Genomic DNA, 21,408 nt, shown 5'->3' with positions numbered 1-21,408 from the left:
GCAGAAAAAAAAAAAAAAAAACTTCAGTCGAAAGCTAAATATAAATGTAATAATGTCTTGCCATCTGGGTCTTTGTAGTGATGGCACAAGAAGAGCCAGACCTGTGCGCCTTCACTCCTTAGTCCTCTCTGCCCAGGTTGGCAAGAATATTGGGCGGCAAAAGGTTTTTCCTGTTTCCTCTACTTGATTAAAAAGGAACTATAAATGTTGCCACATCGACACGTGCTGAATTATGCTGGTTTGGGGCTTTGGCTCCCAAATGTGCACTTATTACAGTTTTCAGGAAAACTAAAGCAAGGCACAAATGAAAGCAATTATAGTAATATGCTGAGGACGAATACACGACAGACATTGCCTGGCTGATAAGTCTTCTTACGCCAGCTGCTGGGCTCCACAAAGGAAATCAGTATTGCCCCCCCCCCCCAAATAATTCCACCTCTCACCAAGCCAAATAGCACCATGCTCTTCACTGATGAGGGGCATAAACCCCAAACAGATATGAAAAGGAGTTCCTTTGTTGTGGATAAGACTCTGGATTAGCTGAAAATGTATTTTGCTCTACTCATACATTTTCTTATGCTAAAATGGCCAAAACTAAAACATGATGGACCCCATTTTAGTCAATAGGATCCATCAGACGTTTTGCGTTCAGTATATGACAGATCCATCATCTGCATGAATTACATTTTTCTTTTACTTTTACATAACTTAAGAACAAGGTGTGAACACGGACTTAAGGCCCCGTTACATGCAACGACGTATCTAACGAGATATCGCCAGAGTCACGGATTCCGTGACGTACATCTGGCATCGTTAGCGACGTTGTTGCGTGTGACAGCAAGGAACGACCGTTAACGATGGAAAATACTCACCTTATCGTCCATCATTGACACGTCGTTCCTTTTCAAAAAATCGTTGATTGTTGATCTTGTAGGTTGTTTGTCGTTCCCGAGGCAGCACACATCGCTATATGTGACACCTTGGGAGCGACTAAGTACAGCTTACCTGCGGCCGCCGGCAATGCGGAAAGAAGGAGGTGGGCGGGATGTTAGTCCCACTCATCTCCTCCCCTCCGCTTCTATTGGGTGGCCGATTAGTGACGCCGCACGGACCGCCCCCCTTAGAAAGGAGGCGGTTCGCCGGCAGCGACGTTGCTAGGCAGGTAAGTACGTGTGACGGCTCCTAACAATTTTGTGTGCCATGGTCAGCGATTTGCCTGTGACGCACAATCGACGAGGGCGGGTGCTTTCACCAGCGATATCGCTGCGTGTAACACCCCCTTTAGGCTTGTGTTCATGTGAAACACGGACTGCGGTCTGATCAATAGAGCAGGGCAGACCGCCAGGACTCACTGCGTGTGTATATCCAGCTCCAGCCGACAACAACAGTCCTTAGGACAGTTCCTCAAATCCAGACGACGGATATCACGACCGTAGCATGTGTATCCAACTCCAATCTCTATAGTCCATTCATGGACACCAAGACCTGGCTGCAGCAACAGCTCCTCGCTAGAGATGAGCGAGTACCTAACTATTCATACCCGCGATACTCATAACGAGTACTGTCTAAAACTCGCGTATTCGTTCCGAATAGTGTGTGCAATGCAAGTCAATGGGGCATACTCGCAATGTAACGAGTAACCAGAATTCCACACTATTCGCTACTCGCACGAATAGTACAGCATTCGGGTTACCCGTTACTTTGCGAGTTTTTCCCCATTGACTTGTATTGCACGCGCAAGTATTAGACAGTACTCGTTATGAGTATAGCGAGTACAAATAGTTAAGTACTCGCTAAACTCTACTCCTCGCCCCTCCACCAACTCACTGACCTAACATGTGACTTATTGTTCCCCTCCTCTTGGGATCAACCCCTTAAATGGGCAGAAGAGCTCACACCCACCCCCATAAACATCTTCACCATGTAGCTCAAAGTATGCAGAAGGTTCCAGAAGCCCAGTCTGAAAAGCTGTGTATTGGGGAAGCCATCTGCAGAGATGAGCAAAGACGCACAACCCCCTATCAGATGTAGAACAATGAATACTACTGTATCCTGATTATATTAGAGTCCATGGAGACAGGCATTTGTTACAGGGAGAACAATGGCTTGATGGTTGTGTCGGGATACTCAGTGAAGAGCAACTTAAACAGAGAGCAAGCAAATCTCTAATAAAACACTACAATAAGATTGATGTAACTGGTGCACAGTGTGTTGGAAAAAATCCCCTCTATGTCCATTGGTCCGATAGTCTTTAATCTGTGTCCACCTCCTCTCACCAGCGGGGGAGTTTTGTTTTTTTTTCAGCGCTGAAGGAGTGCTTTAAATGGAACATGTCAAGGGTAAAAACACTATTAGGCTGGGGCCACACGGGGCACTACTGCGACGCTCGCATGACACACGGCTCGCGCTGGCAGTACAGCAGGAGCCGAGTGTCATGCTAGTATCCTTGCTACTGCGGTCTGACTGTGCGAGCGGACCTCAGCTGCGGGGGGCGGGCCAGCTCTGAGGAGGGGCAGGCCAGCGCTGCGGAGGGGTGGGCCGGCACTGAGGAGGGGAGGGAGGGATTTCTCTCCATCTCTCCTCCGTAGCCAGCTATTGCGATTCTCGCTCTGCATGCTCGGTACACCAGTGTACTGCGAGTGCAGTGCGATTTTCTGTCGCCCCATTCACCTGAATGGGTGCGAGAGAAAGTCTCGCATTACAATCACAGCATGCCGCGATTGTTTTCACGGTCCGATTAGGGCTGAGAAAATAATCGTTCATGTGCGCTGACACAGGCTAGAATTGGTCCAAGTGGAATGCGATTTTTTATCGCACTCCACTCGCACTGATTTTCTCGCCGTGTGGCGTAGGCCTTAAGCTGCAGATATAGGGTTAATCTGCAGGGTAATAGTGTTTGAAACATGCCCAGTGCCTGCACATTGAACCCAGCTTCTGGGAGGAAAAGACATTTAATCCTCCTGGTTTCAGTCATGGAGGCAGTGCTGCTTCAGTCACTTCTCTCTGTGTGGAGAGCGGTAGCTGTAACCGAGCCCCCTGCACTGACTAATGTCTGCTCTGCATTAGACCCAGCTGTCAAGCAGTGCAGGGGGTGCAGTTCCAGCTGCTGGTCTCCGTACACAGAGAAGTGACTGAACCCGTGCTGGAGCCGCCTCCATGACCGAAACCTGAACACTGCTGGGAGGATTCTAGTTCATTTCCTCCCAGCAGCGAGGTTCAATGTGCAGGCGCTGAGCAGGTTTCAAAAGCTGGTAATCTGTAGATTAACCCCATATCTACAGGTTAATACCGTTTTTACAAGTGACAGGTTCCCTTTAAATCTAAGTCCTCTGTATTACACTCACCCTCTGTTGCCTTTATCTGTCTTCAGCACCGCTCCAATTGGTTTTTATCAATTTGTGAACTGCTGACTGGACCAGGGTTTCATGCAGCCTCGTTCTGGCTCTCATAGGCTTGAATTGAGATCTTGTGATGTAACTGCTGACTTCCGGCTGGTCAGAAGTTGCAGAAACAAGATGGCGCTGGGGGACTGGAGCAATGCCAAAAAAAGGTGAAAATGCCAGAGGGCAAGTAGAAGACAGGGGACTTAAATTTAAAGCACCACTCCAGAGCTGAAAACCCCCTGAAAACACTTGAGTGGTGATTTAAAGGGGTGTACATTGATTTTTAGGGTACCTATATCTAGTAGGTGCTTTATTTTTCTTTTGCTTAGAGGAGAATTCATTTTCATAGCTTCACCCAAAAAGCACTGACTGTTTATAAATCTCCCAAAGTAATCTGGGATCTCTGCAAGGAGAAACAGTACCCCTAAACCAATATAGACCGCTAGAGAAGATAAATCTAGAAGTGGTTTCATATCGGAAAGAAACATGGGAACCCCATATAGTGCGGGTACAGGTCACTCCTCCTTAGTAGAGTAGGGTCAATGCTTTTTGTAGCCACGTTTGAGGATGTGATGTCGGAAATCCCTTTCCCGTGGAACTGTTTGTCAATTTTTTAGACAACTGAACCTTTCTTTATGCCATCAAGCAACATTTTTAAAAGGAGTACAAAATATCTGTTCAAACCAAGTCCAGGAACTCCGTGCATCATGCTGTGGCCAAACAGGTCACGGCACCTTCCCACCTGCTTGTCTAGACTCCATCCCCACCAACACCTCTTCTTCGATTGACAGCTCTGTCTTTACAGAACGAGAGAAGGGTGGACACAGATGGAAATCAAATACGTGAGAAGGTGCACTGAACGGTTTTGGCCACACCATGATGCACTGAGCACCTGTGCTTGGTTTGAACAGTCATTCTCTGCTGACAGACTCCCTAAAGGGTACTTTACATGCTGCGACATCGCTAGCGATTTCGTTAGCGATGTGAAATTCTAGATCGTAAGTGCGATCTTTTGAGATTGCTCATAGGTCATTTTACGCATATGCGACCTCGAAAGATCGCACTTGCGATCTAGAATTTCACATCGCTAACGAGATCACTAGCGATGTCGCAGCATCTAAAGTACTCTTAAGGCTTCCATTTTCAAGAGATCTTCCACCAATCCTACAGAAATGGGTGTTTTTAGCCAATTTGTACCTGAACTGTATGGTCAGAAGAATTAACCTTGTTTCCAGCAATAATTTCATTACATACAAATTTCTTAACAGCTTATGATCTTGCACAGTAGAGATTTACTTACCTCCACATTGAATTCGCCCTTTGTGCCAAGAATCTTCTGCAACTACAAAGTAAAAGCAGAGAATGAATGAGGGTTTTTTTTCATCAAGATCTAACGACAGTGTTGGATGCCTTGGGTCCATCAGAAGAGAGGATTCGGAGGTCCACCCAATATCTACACACAGCATGCGATGTCCACGTTCAATGACCTGGTAAACCTTGGTATTATCGTTGCGCACACAAGACACAATTAGGTGTAATCATCCCGTAAGGGAGAAACTATTGGTTCCAATTTCAGACCCAAATGGATTGGTTTTTTGTTGCATCCTTGAGGCCATATAATATTAGGGTCTTAATTTTTGGTCTTCTGGTGTTATAGTGGTCAAGTTCAACCACAAGTTAAGGGTACTTTACACGCTGCGACATCGCTAGCGATTGCTAGCGATGTCGAGCGCGATAGCACCCGCCCCCGTCGTATGTACGACATTTGGTGATCGCTGCCATAGCGAACATTATCGCTACGGCAGCATCACACGCACATACCTTGTCAGCAGCGTCGCTGTGACCGCCGAACAATCCCTCCTTCAAGGGGGAGGTGCGTTCGGCATCACAGTGACATCACCGCGAAGCAGAGCAGAAGCAGAGGGGCGGAGATGAGTGGGGCATAACATCCCGCCCACCTCCTTCCTTTCGCATTGCCGGTGGACGCAGGTAAGGAGATGTTCGTCGTTCCTGCAGTGTCACACATAGCGATGTGTGCTGCCGCAGGAATGACAAACAACATCGTACCTGCAGCAGCAGCGATATTAAGGAAAATAGTGACGTGTCAACGATCACCGTTTTTGGACGATTTAGCCATCGTTGATCGTTGCTCCCTGGTGTCACACACTATGATGTCGCTACCGGCGCCGGATGTGCGTCACTAACGATGTGACCCCGACGATATATCGGTAGCGATGTCGTAGCGTGTAAAGCACTCTTTAGTCTAGTGCGGCTGATATACTAAATGTCTTTACCCCTCAATTTTAGTGATAGATGTTCCAAATTTCAGTGCAATCTGGTATATCTAGTTTTAGACCTATTTGTGTAGGAGATACTTTTTGAAGCTTTGTTTTGACAAGGGGGCATGGCTTAAAGGAAAAAAAAAAAGGATGTGATTCAGAGGAAAGGGATGTTGCTTAAGTAGAAAACCAAAAGATTGTATAAAATGAGATAAAAGTGACTGAAGATGGCCTGAGTTTATCATCCAACTGTGGTCACTGTGATATATTGGCATTTTCATTGTTTCCGAGGTCAAAAATTTGGACTACATTAGAAAACCTACCCCGGTACGTGGACTGTGGGCAGCTACCGGCCGGTATCGAAAACTACCCCATCAACTCATATTAGAAGATCAAAAAACTGTCATGTCAATGCATATAATAATAAAGCACGTACCTTACTGGGTCAGTCTCATTCCTCAAAGGTCAGCAAGAATAAAAATTGTGTTGTGGTTAAATTGCATGATATAAACACATCAGTGATGTACAGGACACGGCACTGACCCACACGGGGAGGACATGCTGAAAGTCACATTTTTCCTATTCTATTAACATGGGCAGTGCTTTTTTATATGAGACATTTTTAGAATTTTTTCCCCTTGGTAATGAAGTGAAAGCATGCGGCACAAACATAGAACAGACGGTTTTCTAAAGTTAGAAGTCAGGGTAGGATAAAGTCATCTATAAAAATGGACTTTACAGAGACTATCACCTTAAAGGGGTTCTCAAGGGCTCCAATATTGATGACCCATCCACTAGTTGGTGTGCGTTCAACACCCAGCACCCGCAACTATCACCTCAAAGCAGGTTCCATGTACGCCAAAAGGGCATGGTGTTAAAGTGAACCTATAAGGTGCAATATGCACCCAGAACCGCGAGCAGTTCTGGGTGTATATTGCCAATCTCTGCCTAACCGTCCCTGTATACACTAGCATAGATAAAGGTATGATATGATATGCTAATGAGCGCAGGGACTAGTCACAAGGGTGTTCGTTCCTGCGCTCATTTCGCCCTCTTATGTTAGTATGCCCACAGGGACGTGCTAACTTGCTACTCAATGCTTGTTGCCCAACGTCACCATTGGCAATGACGCACATACCGGTGTCCGTCACACTGCCTCAGAACGCTGGGCAAAGGGTCAGTGCACATGATCAGAAGTCGCTGGACTTCCCACACCCACCAGACACACCAGTAGACGACTTGAGTGAAATAGAGTCACCCACTGGAAGGGGGGGGGGGTTCAGAGAGCGAAGGTGAGGTGTGTAGTCAGTAGAGAGTGAGAGAGGGTCGTGAAGGAACCCTTGAGTTGTGAGGAGCTCAGAGGAACTTGGGAGTGGTGGCTCCTGGAGGAACTGTCTAGGTTGCAGATGGTGGTCTGGGCCTAGAGGAGTCGGACCCCCGGTCGCAGGGGATTGTGTCGAGGTGCCTGGACCTGTCAAGGAGGACTACCGGCAGCCTAGCACTGTCACCGGTCCGGGGCCGAAGGCACGACGGGGTACACGGACCCTAGGTCAGCTAGTAGCTTCAGGCCAATTACCTGAGGAGAACGGAGCCTTTATGATCTGTTCCCACCCGCTCCAGAATCGGGGCATTAGCACAATGAGGAGGATAGGACTTTCCAATCCAAAACAGTCCACAAGATTCCAAGCATGAGCCCTGAGAGCAAGCCCCCATACTTAGCTATAGTAGGGAGTGGGGCCCGGCTAGTTCCATGCTACCGGGCCACCAAATTGAAGTCAAACTACCTGTAAGTGTCAGGAGGCAGGTCACGGATCCCCAGGCAGCACCATTGGGGACGGGACCTGGACGAGCTCCCCTCAGCGGCAGCGGTACCCTGAGACTTGGTTTACCCGGTTGTCAGTGTCTGCTTACAAACTTAGTGAGTACGAGAGTGACCCCTGCACCCCACGGCACCCCTCACCAAGTCCCGGGGCATCCCCCCTACCCGTGGAGGGCTACGACACCTTGCTGCCCCACTTCATCACCCCGGGTACTCCCAACGGCAGCGGCGATACTCCCCTAATTACCGTACACCACCGGTGGCATCACAAACTACATATCAATTCCCCTGTAAATATCCCCTTTCATTTGAGAGGCCGCACGACCCCTGGGTCCGGAGACCCTCGAGCCACAGCGAACCCGGATCCGAGCAGCTCGGCAACTTCCACGGGGGCGGCACACTGGCAAATCATCTAAAGAGTATAAAGATGTCTCACTGGCAGATGTGGGCTTTTTCTCGTGGTTACGTATTCTTTTTTTCTACAGAGAACACATGCACATTCAGATGAGCTGAGTGTGCATGTGTATGGGGGACCGGGAGGAATATCTGTAAGCTGAATGAGTGTTCGTCCAAAAACTATATAAAGCGTATGGCCAAAAACTGAGATATCATGAGAAAGGGGAAAAAAATGAGTTATTTGTAGCCGTATCCTTACCTAAGAGATATACCATGACCATGCTTTTAGCTAGAAGCAGTAGAACATGGAATTTGTATCTTATGTCAAATACTTCTGTACAAAATATAACAATAACTGAGTAGGGGTCGGGGCAGTAAATCAGATAAGCCTCTGCGCTGTACAGTAGCATGCGGACGAGTGAGCAGAACATATACAATCTACAGCTCCTCCATCCTCCTAATGGAACTTTTCCTACACAACTATAATTTGTAAGAGCTATTGCTGACCGAGGTGTAATTCTTTTTACCTAAATTTCCTGTCTTCTTACGAGAGGAGCCGAGAAGACCTGGGACTTTACATATCTATCTGCATTGATTTAGTGCAGTAAGTAGGGGAAAAGGTAAATTATCGTACCCAAAGATCTGTTCAAATAAGTCTGTAAAATGCAAATGTAATTGTTAAGAACATAATAATTCCTGGGCAAAAAGGGAAAGGCATAAGGAATCCTTCTCCTTTATTTTCTAGGTGGGATCGGAGTTTTCTCTGATGCTGGTCGTCAGCGCAGGAGTGGTTTTCGCGGGCTCAGCTGTTGTGCCTGCATCATGGACACTGTCAAACTACATCACCCCCAAACTACATCCCGCCAATGACGTGTGTAAACTTATTTTGCGTTTGGCAAAACGATGTAAAACTGCACTGGAAAAAGTGATGTCATCCTTTAACACTAGAAGTCCCAGAGAGGGGTCATTTAACATTTCTACCATTGAAACCCTATGGAGCTCGAAATTCCTGGGACTTCTAGTGTTACTAGATATATATGTGTTTATGCAAGACAATGCTACACAGCAGCAGTGGTGAATGGATTCAATGTACTGCCTTCATCTGTATATAATGCTTTTTGGCACCGTTCTCACAAAAAACCCTGCACCCGGGCAGATGACCTTTAAAGAGGACCAACCACCAGGATTTTCATATATAAAATAAAGCCAGTTGTTTACTGGCGCTATCATGCTGATTCTATACATACCTGTAGTTGTGAGATCGGATGTATACTTTCTGAAATATAGGCAAGTAAAGTTTGTGAAATGCAGTTCTATTTGATGAGAGGTGCAACAGAATATCTAATAGGTGGGTCAGGTTTTGCTAGATGTTCCCGCCTTTTTCTGCCTGGCTGTCCTTCCTCCCTCCCCCTGTCTCTGTTATAACAGGGGGACGAAGGACAAGGGGGGGGGACGAAGGACAAGGAGGGGGGGGCGAAGGACAAGGTGGGGAGGGAGAAGGACAAGGGGGGGGGATAAAGAACAAGATGGGGATGAAGAACAAGGGGGGGGGACGAAGAACAAGGGGGGGGACGAAGAACAAGGGGGGGGACGAAGAACAAGGGGGGACAAAGAACAAGGGGGGGTGAAGAACAGGAAGGCAGACAGAGGTGGGAATAACTAGCAAAACCAGACCCACCTACAAGATATTCTGTTGTACCTATCAATCAATCAAATAACAGTGCATTGAACAAATTTTACTTGCCTATATTTCAGTTGTATAAATTTATACAACTAAAGGTATGTATAGACTCAGCATGATAGCGCCAGTATAGCACTGGCTTTAGTTTATATAGGAAAATCCCGGTGGTTGGTTCTCTTTAAGATCAGTTCATACAAGGTCAGTTTTTGCTGTGGATTGTCTGCAGATTTTCATACTGAAAGTCAGGAAGGAAAATTAGTGAGGTTTTCCAAATCCTGTTTACATGTTGCTCAAATCTATAAATGCATATTTAAGGGCAGGTTTAGGATTTTCAGTACGGCGTATGATTGGCATATTTATTTGGGAAATTGGCTCTGGATTATAAGCGGTGTTAAATTCAGTGTCCTTACCACCTACACACACAAAATCTTACCTTGAAAAACTCCTTTTTGTCAACCTGGTCATTGTCGTCAGTGTCCAACATCTCAAATGCAATTTGGAATCCAGTTTCTGGTTCTGAAACATTTTTAAAATAATAGAGAGTTAATCAACTTCGAAATCTAAAAGAAAAAAAAATAAACTTCTCAAACGCTCACAAATATATTGTACTGTACAAAAACAGAGGACAAGGAGTATCTTGTGCAATGAGGTAATTTTTATTAAATGACAAACAAGCAAGACAGCAATAATGCAAGTATAAAAACAACTACCGTGTTTCCCCGAAAGTAAGACCCTGTCTTACATTAATTTTACCCCAAAAAGTCCCACCCTGTCTTACTTTCGGGGGAGGTCTTAGCCAAAAAAAAATGACCCATACCCTATACAGTACAGCGCCCCCCTGACCATCGACGGTATCTGGACCTTCAGCTCCAATCCAGTTAATTAAATACAAAAGACATTACAAGGAATAGAGAGGTGTCCTTTCAGGTAAAAAGTCACCTTTTCTAATCTGATACCACACCATTACATATAACTGAGCATTAACATTTCTACCTATGATTTAACCCCTTCAGCCAAGGGCAATTTTCTGTTTTTCATTTTATCTTCCCCTTCTTCCAAGAGCCATACCTTTTTTATTTTTCCATCAATATAGCCATTCGAGGGCCGGCGGTGACGTGGGGCTGGGGCGGCCAATTACAGCCCGAGCTGCTGGGCCAATCAGCGCTCGAGCCGGGGGGCCGGCGGTGACGTGGGGCTGGGGCGGCCAATTACAGCCCGAGCTGCTGGGCCAATCAGCGCTCGAGCCGGGGGCCGGCGGTGACGTGGGGCTGGGGCTGCCAATTACAGCCCAAGCTGCTGGGCCAATCAGCGCTCGAGCCGGGGGCCGGCGGTGATGTGGGGAGCAGGGGCGGCCAATGAGCTGTTGAGCTGGGCGGATTGCGGGGTTAACACGGCGAGTTAACCCCATGAGCGCTGGACCCGCCCAGCTGCACCTGAGGACACCTCTGGAGCCTGGGGACCCAATGGGGGACAGCGGCGGCCCAAAGGTAAGGGCCTTACATTTCATAGCGGCCCCCCAACCCTGCCTTACATTCGGGGGAGGCCTTACCATTGAAGGACCCCCCCGTAACCCCCACCCTGTCTTACTTTCGGGGGGGGGGGGGGTCCTACTTTACATGGTATTATGCTAGATTTGGTTAGGTATCCTTTATTACCATGATGTATACCTTTGATCAGTCTTGGTGATCATACTTTGGGGCACCGTGGTGTTATTACTTTATACATTCCATCTGTGACCATTATATGCCTTAGTTATTGGTGATTTTTGTTCACCTCTCACACGGCTATTTCTGTAATCTTATATTTTTGGTCACCTCTCCCACGGCTATACATTGTCCATTGTGTCCCATTGTGTGCACCATATATGTACTGGCCCACGTTTACATACACCTTTTTCCTCTCACACGGCTATTGAAGGTGGTATTGTTCATCCCCATTTGAACATTTTTAGCACATCATGCGAACCATTTCCACCTCTCCCACGGCTATTGGATACTACATCTGCACCATCATTCTATGCCCCTTTGACCTTATGGTAGTTGTTTTTATACTTGCATTATTGCTGTCTTGCTTGTTTGTCATTTAATAAAAATTACCTCATTGCACAAGATACTCCTTGTCCTCTGTTTTTGTATTCATTGTGAGTAGTGCATACATGCTTCCAGTATACAATTGCTGGCTGCATGTTCACCGTATGGCTCATGTTTTGGGATTCTTTCTCATATATTGTACTGTAGTACAGGGGTCCGCTAACCTGTGGATCAGAAGTGACGTAGTCAAATGCACCAGTTCTAGCAAATATCTGTGAAGAGCAGGTCTCCAGATGGTGACTTTTGTGAGTAACCTCACATACTGTAGAAGAGCAGATCTGATTGGGTGTAAGAGAGGAATTCCTGGATCTCGATATACTAACTCGGAGTGATTTGTGTGGAAAAGCTTTGGCTATCATTCTACTAATAGTGGGGGCTCTGGGTGTCACTACGGTGAAGGGGCAGGAGCTGGTTGTGGCTAGCACCCCTCTCTCAGAGCTGGAGGTGTTTTGTGATCCTCTATCAGAGCTGGAGGTGGTTCGTGACCCTCTCTCAGCTCTGATAGGATGTGGCTCACAACCCTCACTCAGCTGGATGTGGCTTTTGAATCTCTCGCAGAGTCATGTTGCAGTTCGCGACTATCTCTCAGAGCTGGAAGTGGCTTGAGACCCTCTTTCAGAGCTCAATGTGGCTCGCGACCCTCTTTCAGAGCTCAATGTGGCTCACAACTCTCTCTCAGAGCTGGATGTGGTTTGTGACAGTTTCTCAGAGCTGTATGTGTCTCACAACCCTTTCTCAGTGTTGGATGTGGTTCTTGATCCTCTCTCAAAGCTGTATGTGGCTTGCAACCCTTTCTCAGAGCTGAATGGGGTTTGCGACCATCTGTCAGAGCCAGACGTGGTGCGTAACCCTCTCTCAGAGCTGTATGTGGCTCACGATTCTCGCTCAGAGATGGATGTGGCTCACAAAACTCTCTCAGAGCTGGATATGGTTTGTGACCCTCTCTTAGAACTGGATGTGGCTCGTGACTCTCTTCTCAGAGCTGGAGGTAGTTTGCAACCCTCTCTCAGAGCTGGATGTGGCTTGTGACCCTCTCATAGAGCTGAATGTGGCTCTCAAGGTCAGAAAGGTAGCGGATCACTGCCATAGTATAATGCAGTTATTGTGGATGAACCCCTACCCCAATACTTGTCAAGTATGTCATATACTCTCAGACATTAACAAACCTTGAAGGGCTATTCACATTTTTAAACTTCTCGCCTATCCCATAAGAAAGGTGGAACTTACGGATCATCGAGTGTCTGACAGCTGGGACCCTCCCTGATCCAGATAACGGTGCTCTGTGGAGTCCCATACGTATGGAGCTGTGGCTGGACATGCGCACCCACAATGCTGGAAACAAAGCGCTGTACTTGGCTCTCTGTTAGTTCCTTAGCGAATGAAAAGAGCGAAGGTGTGCATGCACTGCTCCATTCAGAAAGGCCTGTGCAAAGCCCCAGTTTTGGGATCAAAGGGGATCCCAGCTGTCAAACCACCAATGTGATAGGTGATAATTTTGAAAGATGGGAAAAACTCTTTAAATAATGGGAGAGACTGGCTCTCCTTGTCAGTGTAGACCAAAAATATATAACAGATATCAAATGTCATCTCTCCCGTTACACAGCATCAAAACAAGAAGGCCTGCGGAGCCACCATCACATGTTTCTCAACGCTGGCAGGAAACTAGCCAGGTCTTTCACCGGGAAGGAACAACCACGGGAAGGGCAGTCTCCAGTCAAGGAGACCACCTATGCCAAACATGGTATCCATCCACAGACAGCCGTTTCGGGGTATTTGCCCCTCATCAGTGTGGAGTAGGATATATTTCCAAGGGGGCATTGCTCTAGAATCACTGCGTTGAGAAACACGTAATGGTGTCTCTGCGGTGGTGGATGTTGATCTCCCTAAGGTCAACCATCCTTGCTCACATAGTCTTTTACTAGGCAATGCTCCCACTAGCCAGATTCCTACTCCACACTGATGAGGGGCAAATACCCCGAAACGGCTGTCTGTGGATGGATACCATGTTTGGCATAGGTGGTCTCCTTGACTGGAGACTGCCCTTCCCGTGGTTGTTCCTTCCCGGTGAAAGACCTAGCTAGTTTCCTGCCAGCGTTGAGAAACATGTGATGGTGTCTCCGCAGGCCTTCTTGTTTTGAATATTTCGCAGGGGGCATTGCTCTAGAATCACTGCGTTGAGAAACACGCGATGGTGTCTCCGCGGTGGTGGATGTTGATCTCCCTAAGGTCAACCATCCTTGCTCACATAGTTACACAGCATCAAATATGATGGTGCATTTTTGGTGGCTAAAGATAAAAGTAGAGAAATATTTTATTAAAGTAGATGCCAGAACATTTCTCAGTGTGAAAGCACTTATTTTTATAAATCTCATATTTCTGCACCCAAACCCGAGGTCCTGATATACGAATACACCAAACAATGACACCTTCACAGCACTCGGAGTTGAAAATGCCATTTAATACTCATTTTAATATACAAGGACACTTATCACGTCCCACTGACGTTATCTGGTGTGAAAGGTTGATCCGCAGCCTTCCATTACTTCTCCCACACCCAGCGTTAGTCTAGGGTTCATCAGAAGAGGAGCGATTTCTTTGTAAAATGACCCTTAAGTGGGAGCCAGAAATTAAGAGCTGTTGGACCGTCCAACGTCAAGAACGTTCTCTCTGGAAAATGAATTTTTCGTGATGGAATGTTGTTCTAAGATTTCGCAGATATTGCTTGTATTCCGATGCCTCCTGAGCTAAGTGGAGTGGATCGGTATGAAATATAATTCCTCCGCACAGACAGAAGATGTTTGTTTCTAACAGGGGGCTCGTAATCTGTTACAAAGGCATGAATAGAGGAAAGCACAATGTCTCTCAGAAAAAGGCGGCCACCAACTAGAAGGGGCATCTGTGGTATCGAAATGATGGTTACCCTCGCCCTGTATGAATGATGCTTTCATTTCATTCGAAGAGGATTGCAAAATGTCATAGCGTCGATGGTATTCCAAGATAAAGCCTCTGCTTTCAATGCGGAAAGTTACTGACCATGAATCCGAACCATCTACGTATATAGTCCATGTGTCAATGGGACTCCGCACAGGACTAGAATCATCTAATGTAGACCATTTGTTGGGTCCAATTGCCATATTTGTGATTCTACCACTCCAAAATATTACGTAAAATTTTAAAGGATGTTCTGATTGGAGGTGAATATCAACAATATATGCTAAAATCTAATACATGGAGAGGTTTGCGGGGCATTTCTAGAACTTCCACTATTGTAGACAAAAAGGGTCCTCTGCTCCCCTATTTAGAAAGCTAGAAAAAAAAAAAAAGGAGCCATTCCCATAGTTTATGGATTACTGATCACAGATGAGTAAGAAATGGCTGGGGGGGAGGGCGCATACAATGGCATTGAAGGTCACCTGTTGCCCCCCCGAGCTGCAGGTTGTACCCCCCAATCTAATTGCAATATTATGTCTTTGTTTTTAGGAAAGATTTTTTTAACTAGACATTTAGTAAAAATTAATATGGGGCATATCAAGTAAAAATAATACAGTATTATAACAGTAAGTATAGAGATTAGTGCTAGGTGAGCGTGCTTGTCACTGCTCATTACTTAATTGACGTCACTCAAATACCGAATATAATGGAAGTTAATGGGAAACTCAAGGTTTTTCAAACTCAGATGCTCGAGGCTCGACTGAGTAACGAGCTTTGGAGAGCACGCTCACCCATCACTAATAGTGATCCCGGAGATTGTCTTGTTCTAAAGGGTTCTCCAAGTCTTTGAAATTGATGAGCAGCTCATCGTGATCATATTGGTGGGGGTTTGACACCCGGCACCTGGATTGATGAGCCGTTGCAGATCCTGTGACGGGCAGAAGTTCACAGTGTATGGCGCCAGGACACCGAGGCTCCATACCTGGTGTACTGCGGCTCAGATCATATTCACCTCAATAGAGGCTGAGCTGCAGTACCCCACAATGGCCACAAACATCATATATGGAGCTCTGTACACTGTGTACACCCAGCAGAGGGATTTACAAACAGCTGGGGGTCGGACCCCCACCGATCTAACATTGATGACCTATATCCTGTTAATACTATGTGTAATATCATGAGGACATGACATGTCACAGTGACTGAAGAGTTTTGCCCATTTGCGGCAGAGAAGGTATTTACAGTAAAATTCAATTCTTTTGGCATCAATCAGAACTAATGAAGTGCTGGATAAGCAGATATTCTGATTACTGCAATAATCATATAATAGGCTGTGCAATATAAAATGCACACATAAAACCCGCTATCCAGGCCATATTTTGTAATCAGACATTACATCGCAGCTCAGTGTCAGAAATAAGTGAAGGATCAATCGAATTTTGGGAGTATGGGATGTCGGACTAGCGGAATTACACTTTAGTATTAAAAGAGGCTATGCAGAGAGAGCAGGAATGGGTTAAAATAATAAAATAGCCAACACTCACCTATTCAATCCATTACAGGGCTTAGCGCCACCGCTTTGGTTGAGTCTTTCCGGTTCAGCAGGGACGACATCACTTCAATTATTCAGGCAATCACTCAGCACACATGCAAGAGCCACCGCTGATCCTGGCTACTCTATTTTAAAAAAAATGGACCAGCCCTTAAAGCAGCACTCCAGAGGTTTTTGTTTTTTTTCCTATTGCACAACTGAAGTGCCATGCCCCTGGTCTTATACTTTCCTGCCGCCGTCTTCATCTGTTTCCAGCGTCACGCCGGTCGATCTCCAGTGATTCGTGTTTCATAAAGTGCAGTGGAGGTCACAAATCAATACAAGTCTAAGAGAGCATCATTCTGACTCTCATAGACTTGCATTGACAGCTTCTCATGAAACTTCTGACTGCCGTCTAGTCAAAAGTTACAGGCAGAAGATGGCCCCGGGAGACCGGAGTGACATCAAAACTGTGGAGAGTAAGTATAACACAGGGGGCAGGGAACTTCGATGTAAAGCACCACTCTATCACTGAAAAAACCCCCATAAAAATGCTGGGATGGTGCTCTCTCTAAATCAGGTTAATAGCAGACATGACAAAGATGGGTGAATTTTTGGCAAGTGGCGCTTTGGAGCAGTACATTTTGCCTCTTTACATACTTTCCTTATTGGCTTGGAGAACGTATAGCTCTGCTATAATCTACTAATTCAGATCAGAAATATAGTGACCGCCCACAACATAAGGGGGCATCTTATTCCAGTGTCACACGATCTCTTCAGTATGACCCATTTTCCTACCAATGCACCGCCGCCTGCTCCATGACACCCACCTCCCGTCTGCTCCATCATACGCACCTCCTATCTGCTCCATCATACGCACCTCCTATCTGCTCCATAACACCCACCTCCCGCCTGCTCCATGACACCCACCTCCCGCCTGCTCCATGACACCCACCTCCCGCCTGCTCCATGACACCCACCTCCCGCCTGCTCCATGACACCCACCTCCCGCCTGCTCCATGACACCCACCTCCCGCCTGCTCCATAACACCCACCTCCCGCCTGCTCCATAACACCCACCTCCCCATCGTAAGCACCTCCTGTCTGCTCTGCAACTCTCTCCTCCCATCTGCTCCATGACAACCACCTCCCATCTTTTCCATCATACGCACCTCCCGCCTTCTCCATGAAACTCACCTCCAATCTGCTCTGTAACTCACTTTTCCCGCCTGCTCTATGACACCAACCTCCTGTCTGCTCTATATGTACCTCCCGTCTGCTCCATGACACCCACCTCCTGTCTGCTCTATATGTACCTCCCGCCTGCACCATGACACCCACCTCCTGTCTGCTCTATATGTACCTCCCGCCTGCACCATGACACCCACCTCCTGTCTGCTCCATATGTACCTCCCGCCTACACCCTGACACCCGCCTCCTATCTGCTCTATATGTACCTCCCGCCTGCACCCTGACACTCGCCTCCTGTCTGCTCTATATGTACCTCCCGCCTGCACCATGACACCCACCTCCTGTCTGCTCTATATGTACCTCCCGCCTGCACCCTGACACCCGCCTCCTGTCTGCTCTATATGTACCTCCCGCCTGCACCCTGACACCCGCCTCCTGTCTGCTCTATATGTACCTCCTGCCTGCACCCTGACACCCGCCTCCTGTCTGCTCTATATGTACCTCCCGCCTGCACCATGACACCCACCTCCTGTCTGCTCTATATGTACCTCACGCCTGCTCCATCACACCCACCTCCTGTCTGCTCTATATGTACCTCCCGCCTGCACCCTGACACCCACCTCCTGTCTGCTCTATATGTACCTCCCGCCTGCACCCTGACACCCACCTCCTGTCTGCTCTATATGTACCTCCCGCCTGCACCCTGACACCCACCTCCTGTCTGCTCTATATCTACCTCCCGCCTGCACCATGACACCCGCCTCATGTCTGCTCTATATCTACCTCCCGCCTGCTCCATGACACTCACCTCCTGTCTGTTCTATATGTACCTCCCGCCTGCTCCATGACACCCACCTCCCGCTTGCTCCATGACACCAGCCTCCTGTCTGCTCTATATCTACCTCCTGCCTGCTCCATGACACCCGCCTCCTGTCTGCTCTATATGTACCTCCCGCCTGCTCCATGACACCCGCCTCCTGTCTGCTCTATATGTACCTCCCGTCTGCTCCATGACATCCACCTCCTGTCTGCTCTATATCTACCTCCCGCCTGCTCCATGACACCCGCCTCCTGACTGCTCTATATGTACCTCCCGCCTGCTCCATGACACCCGCCTCCTGTCTGCTCTATATGTACCTCCCGCCTGCTCTATATGTACCTCCCGTCTGCTCCATGACACCCACCTCCTGTCTGCTCTATATGTACCTCCCGCCTGCTCCATGACACCCACCTCCTGTCTGCTCTATATCTACCTCCCGCCTGCTCCATGACACCCACCTCCTGCTTGCTCCATGACACCCACCTCCTGTTTGCTCCATGATATGTACCTCCCATTTGTAGTATATGAACTCAGTTAAAAGGTGTTCATATACTTTTGGCTATATAGTGTACCCCCAAGTGAATGGATAGCCTACAAGGAACTCTGGCGCTTGTCTTGATGCAGAATATTAGTAACGGGCTAAGTTCCTTTTAATATATGTAATATAGCAATATACAATATATATCCAATTAGAAGAAGGCAAAGTAGCTGGATAAATGGGGCATAGAAAATAAATTCAGACATAAAACGTAACTTTTACTGTGTTCCAATAAAACATGAACTTGCGTTCATAAAGTGAGTTAAAATCATAGGGTGACATTCATCCGATCACTCATGTATGCACCCTCAGGGTCAGTGGAAAGACCCAAATGATATGCGCTACCTTAGTTAGCTTAGAGTGGAAATACGGCTATACCACCTCAAACCACTATACCAGACCAAGATAGTAGTATCATAAACGCACAGAACAGTATATATTCTGAACTCCCAGCTCAAGGGAAAAGGAACGTTCATGTGTGTGTATCAAAAGGGATACTCATAGGGGGAAGACCATATAAAACAGTGGTCCCTATAAGCGGGAATGGTCTTACCACATCCCTCGATGCACGGCGGGCATAATCTATGGAATACCGGTTCCGTAGGGGGGGCTGTCACTCAGCACTTTAGATCCCAAACCAGCCCTGAGGGTGCATACATGAGTGATCGGATGAATGTCACCCTATGATTTTAACTCACTTTATGAACGCAAGTTCATGTTTTATTGGAACACAGTAAAAGTTACGTTTTATGTCTGAATTTATTTTCTATGCCCCATTTATCCAGCTACTTTGCCTTTTAATATATACAGAACTTTAGCACATAATTTGCTACTTCAGATGATCAATGACCTGATAATTATTGCCCTTTAGTTTCATACTCAATGGGGCAAAATCAACATCTGCTCCCGGCTGGCGACACCATTCTCCATTACCATGCAAGAAGTGTGCAGCTAAAACAGCACGTACCCCCAATACCTTTATTATTAAACATTTTTGATATTAGTGATGGCAGGAGCATCCACACCCTCCTATAACTGCACGTCTACCCTACAATACGTATATCCTTCAGCAATAAAAGGGTTTTCAAAACCCTGGACATGTTTGGCGCTCTGTTACGAATACAGTGATTTACTACTAAAACTATCCAACTGTCCAATAGATGGCGCTATACATCAATGATTGGCAGCAATCTCCGCTCCTTATATCGCGTCTAACCTATACTTGCAGGATACAGGATATGAATGCTGCAGGCTAATACAGAAATGTTATCAGCTAATATAGAGTAGACTCTTTAAACATTTCCCCTTCAAAATTACTATAATCAAATCTGGAGACCACCCAGACATATGTTTGCAACTAATAACATGTAAAATGGCAAATTACCTGGGAAATTAAACTCTTTGAATAGGTTTTTTTCCTGCACAATGCCTCTAATGTCATAAATATGTGGATTTTTAAATATTTTATATCAATTTTAAAAGCTATAAGGAATGTATCACTCCCCCAATGTCAGGTTTCTGGCAAAAAAAAAAATATTAAAAAGAATTGTAAACTATGGCGCACAAACTATTTGCAACTTTTTCTGTCACTTATGTGCCCATTATTAAAAATAAAAAAAAAAAAGGGGTAAAGCTTGGTGAGCGCATGCGCTGCCACTTACGGCATGAGTAACTCTGTAATAAACGCCCCTGGTGGCGTAGATCTGATTTACTGAACACGGGCTATTACAGATGTGCCTCATAATAAATTATGCACATTTTGCTCCAGCAGCTTTTCATCAATATTGGTGTATCAAATGCTGTGTTAATAAATTCCATGCCTAGCTTTCGCTCCTGCGTGGGTCCCTCTGCAAGTGGCTATTATTGTGGTATAAGGCCTGGAAAAAGCTGAAACATACCTGCGAGTGACCCACATAAAAGGCAGGTAGATGCGGCACTCACTTGCCAAATATCAGAACAATAAAATGCACTTTATTCCATATACAGTTGAATCCAGAAGTTTACATACACTATGAATACTATGCCTTAAAGCAATATGGGACAGCCCCTATGATGACCATCGTTACATTTGGAGGAAAAATGGAGAAGCTTTGAAACCTAAGAACACCATCCCAACTGTGAAACACGGGGGTGGAAGCAACATTTGGGGGGCTGTTCTGCTGTAGGAGGGACTGTTGACTTCACAAAATAGATGGCATCATGAGGAAAGAAGATTATGTGGCAATACTGAAGAACATCTCAAGACATCAGCCAGGAACTTAAAGCTTGGGCGGAATTGGGTCTTCCAAGTGGACAATGACCCGAAGTATAATGCCAAACTGGTTACAAAGTGGCTTAAGGATAATAAAGTCAATGTTTTGGGATGGCCATCACAAAACCCTGATCTCAATCCTATTGAAAACGTATAGGCAAAGCTGAAAAGGCCGAGGCGAGCAAGGTGACCTACAAACATGGCTCAGTTACGCCAGTTCTGTTAGAAGGAATGGGCCCAAATTCCTATCAACTATTGTGAGAAGCTTGTGGAAGGAGATCCAAAACGTTCACCCAAGTCATATAGTCTAAAGGGAAGCTGTCAGGTCCCATATGCGCTCTAACCTACAAGCAGGGTGATGTGTGGCCTAAAAATCCCTTCCTACCCATCCCTGTGTTGTAATATTGTGTAAAATGAATTTATAAAAAAAGTGTTATTACTTACTTGTTCCCTATATAAATGATTAGAGAGTCTAGTACCCTGGGAGTTGCTTCGCCC

At 46.4% G+C, this 21,408-nt stretch overlaps 1 protein-coding gene and 1 long non-coding RNA gene across 3 annotated transcripts in view; both read right to left on the bottom strand.

Moving 5' to 3' along the window:
* Positions 1–21,408, bottom strand: part of LOC142292207 (uncharacterized) — a 673,295-nt gene that overhangs the window by 65,783 nt on the left and 586,104 nt on the right. The gene's annotated exons all lie outside the window — the stretch shown is intronic.
* The window catches only part of MICU2 (mitochondrial calcium uptake 2), a 400,240-nt gene that overhangs the window by 65,783 nt on the left and 313,049 nt on the right, over positions 1–21,408 (bottom strand). For both annotated transcript variants that reach the window (XM_075337390.1, XM_075337391.1), the window contains 2 exons: positions 9,992–10,074; positions 4,684–4,725 (listed from right to left, as the gene is read on the bottom strand). In XM_075337390.1, the coding sequence (XP_075193505.1) occupies positions 4,684–4,725; positions 9,992–10,074 (125 nt within the window). The remainder of the gene's footprint in view (positions 1–4,683; positions 4,726–9,991; positions 10,075–21,408) is intronic.

Source organism: Anomaloglossus baeobatrachus, chromosome 2 (assembly GCF_048569485.1).
Source record: "Anomaloglossus baeobatrachus isolate aAnoBae1 chromosome 2, aAnoBae1.hap1, whole genome shotgun sequence".
Taxonomy (NCBI): Eukaryota; Metazoa; Chordata; class Amphibia; order Anura; family Aromobatidae; genus Anomaloglossus; species Anomaloglossus baeobatrachus.
The sequence above is the reverse complement of the archived record's forward strand: the minus strand, read 5'-3'. Positions and strand labels throughout refer to the sequence as shown.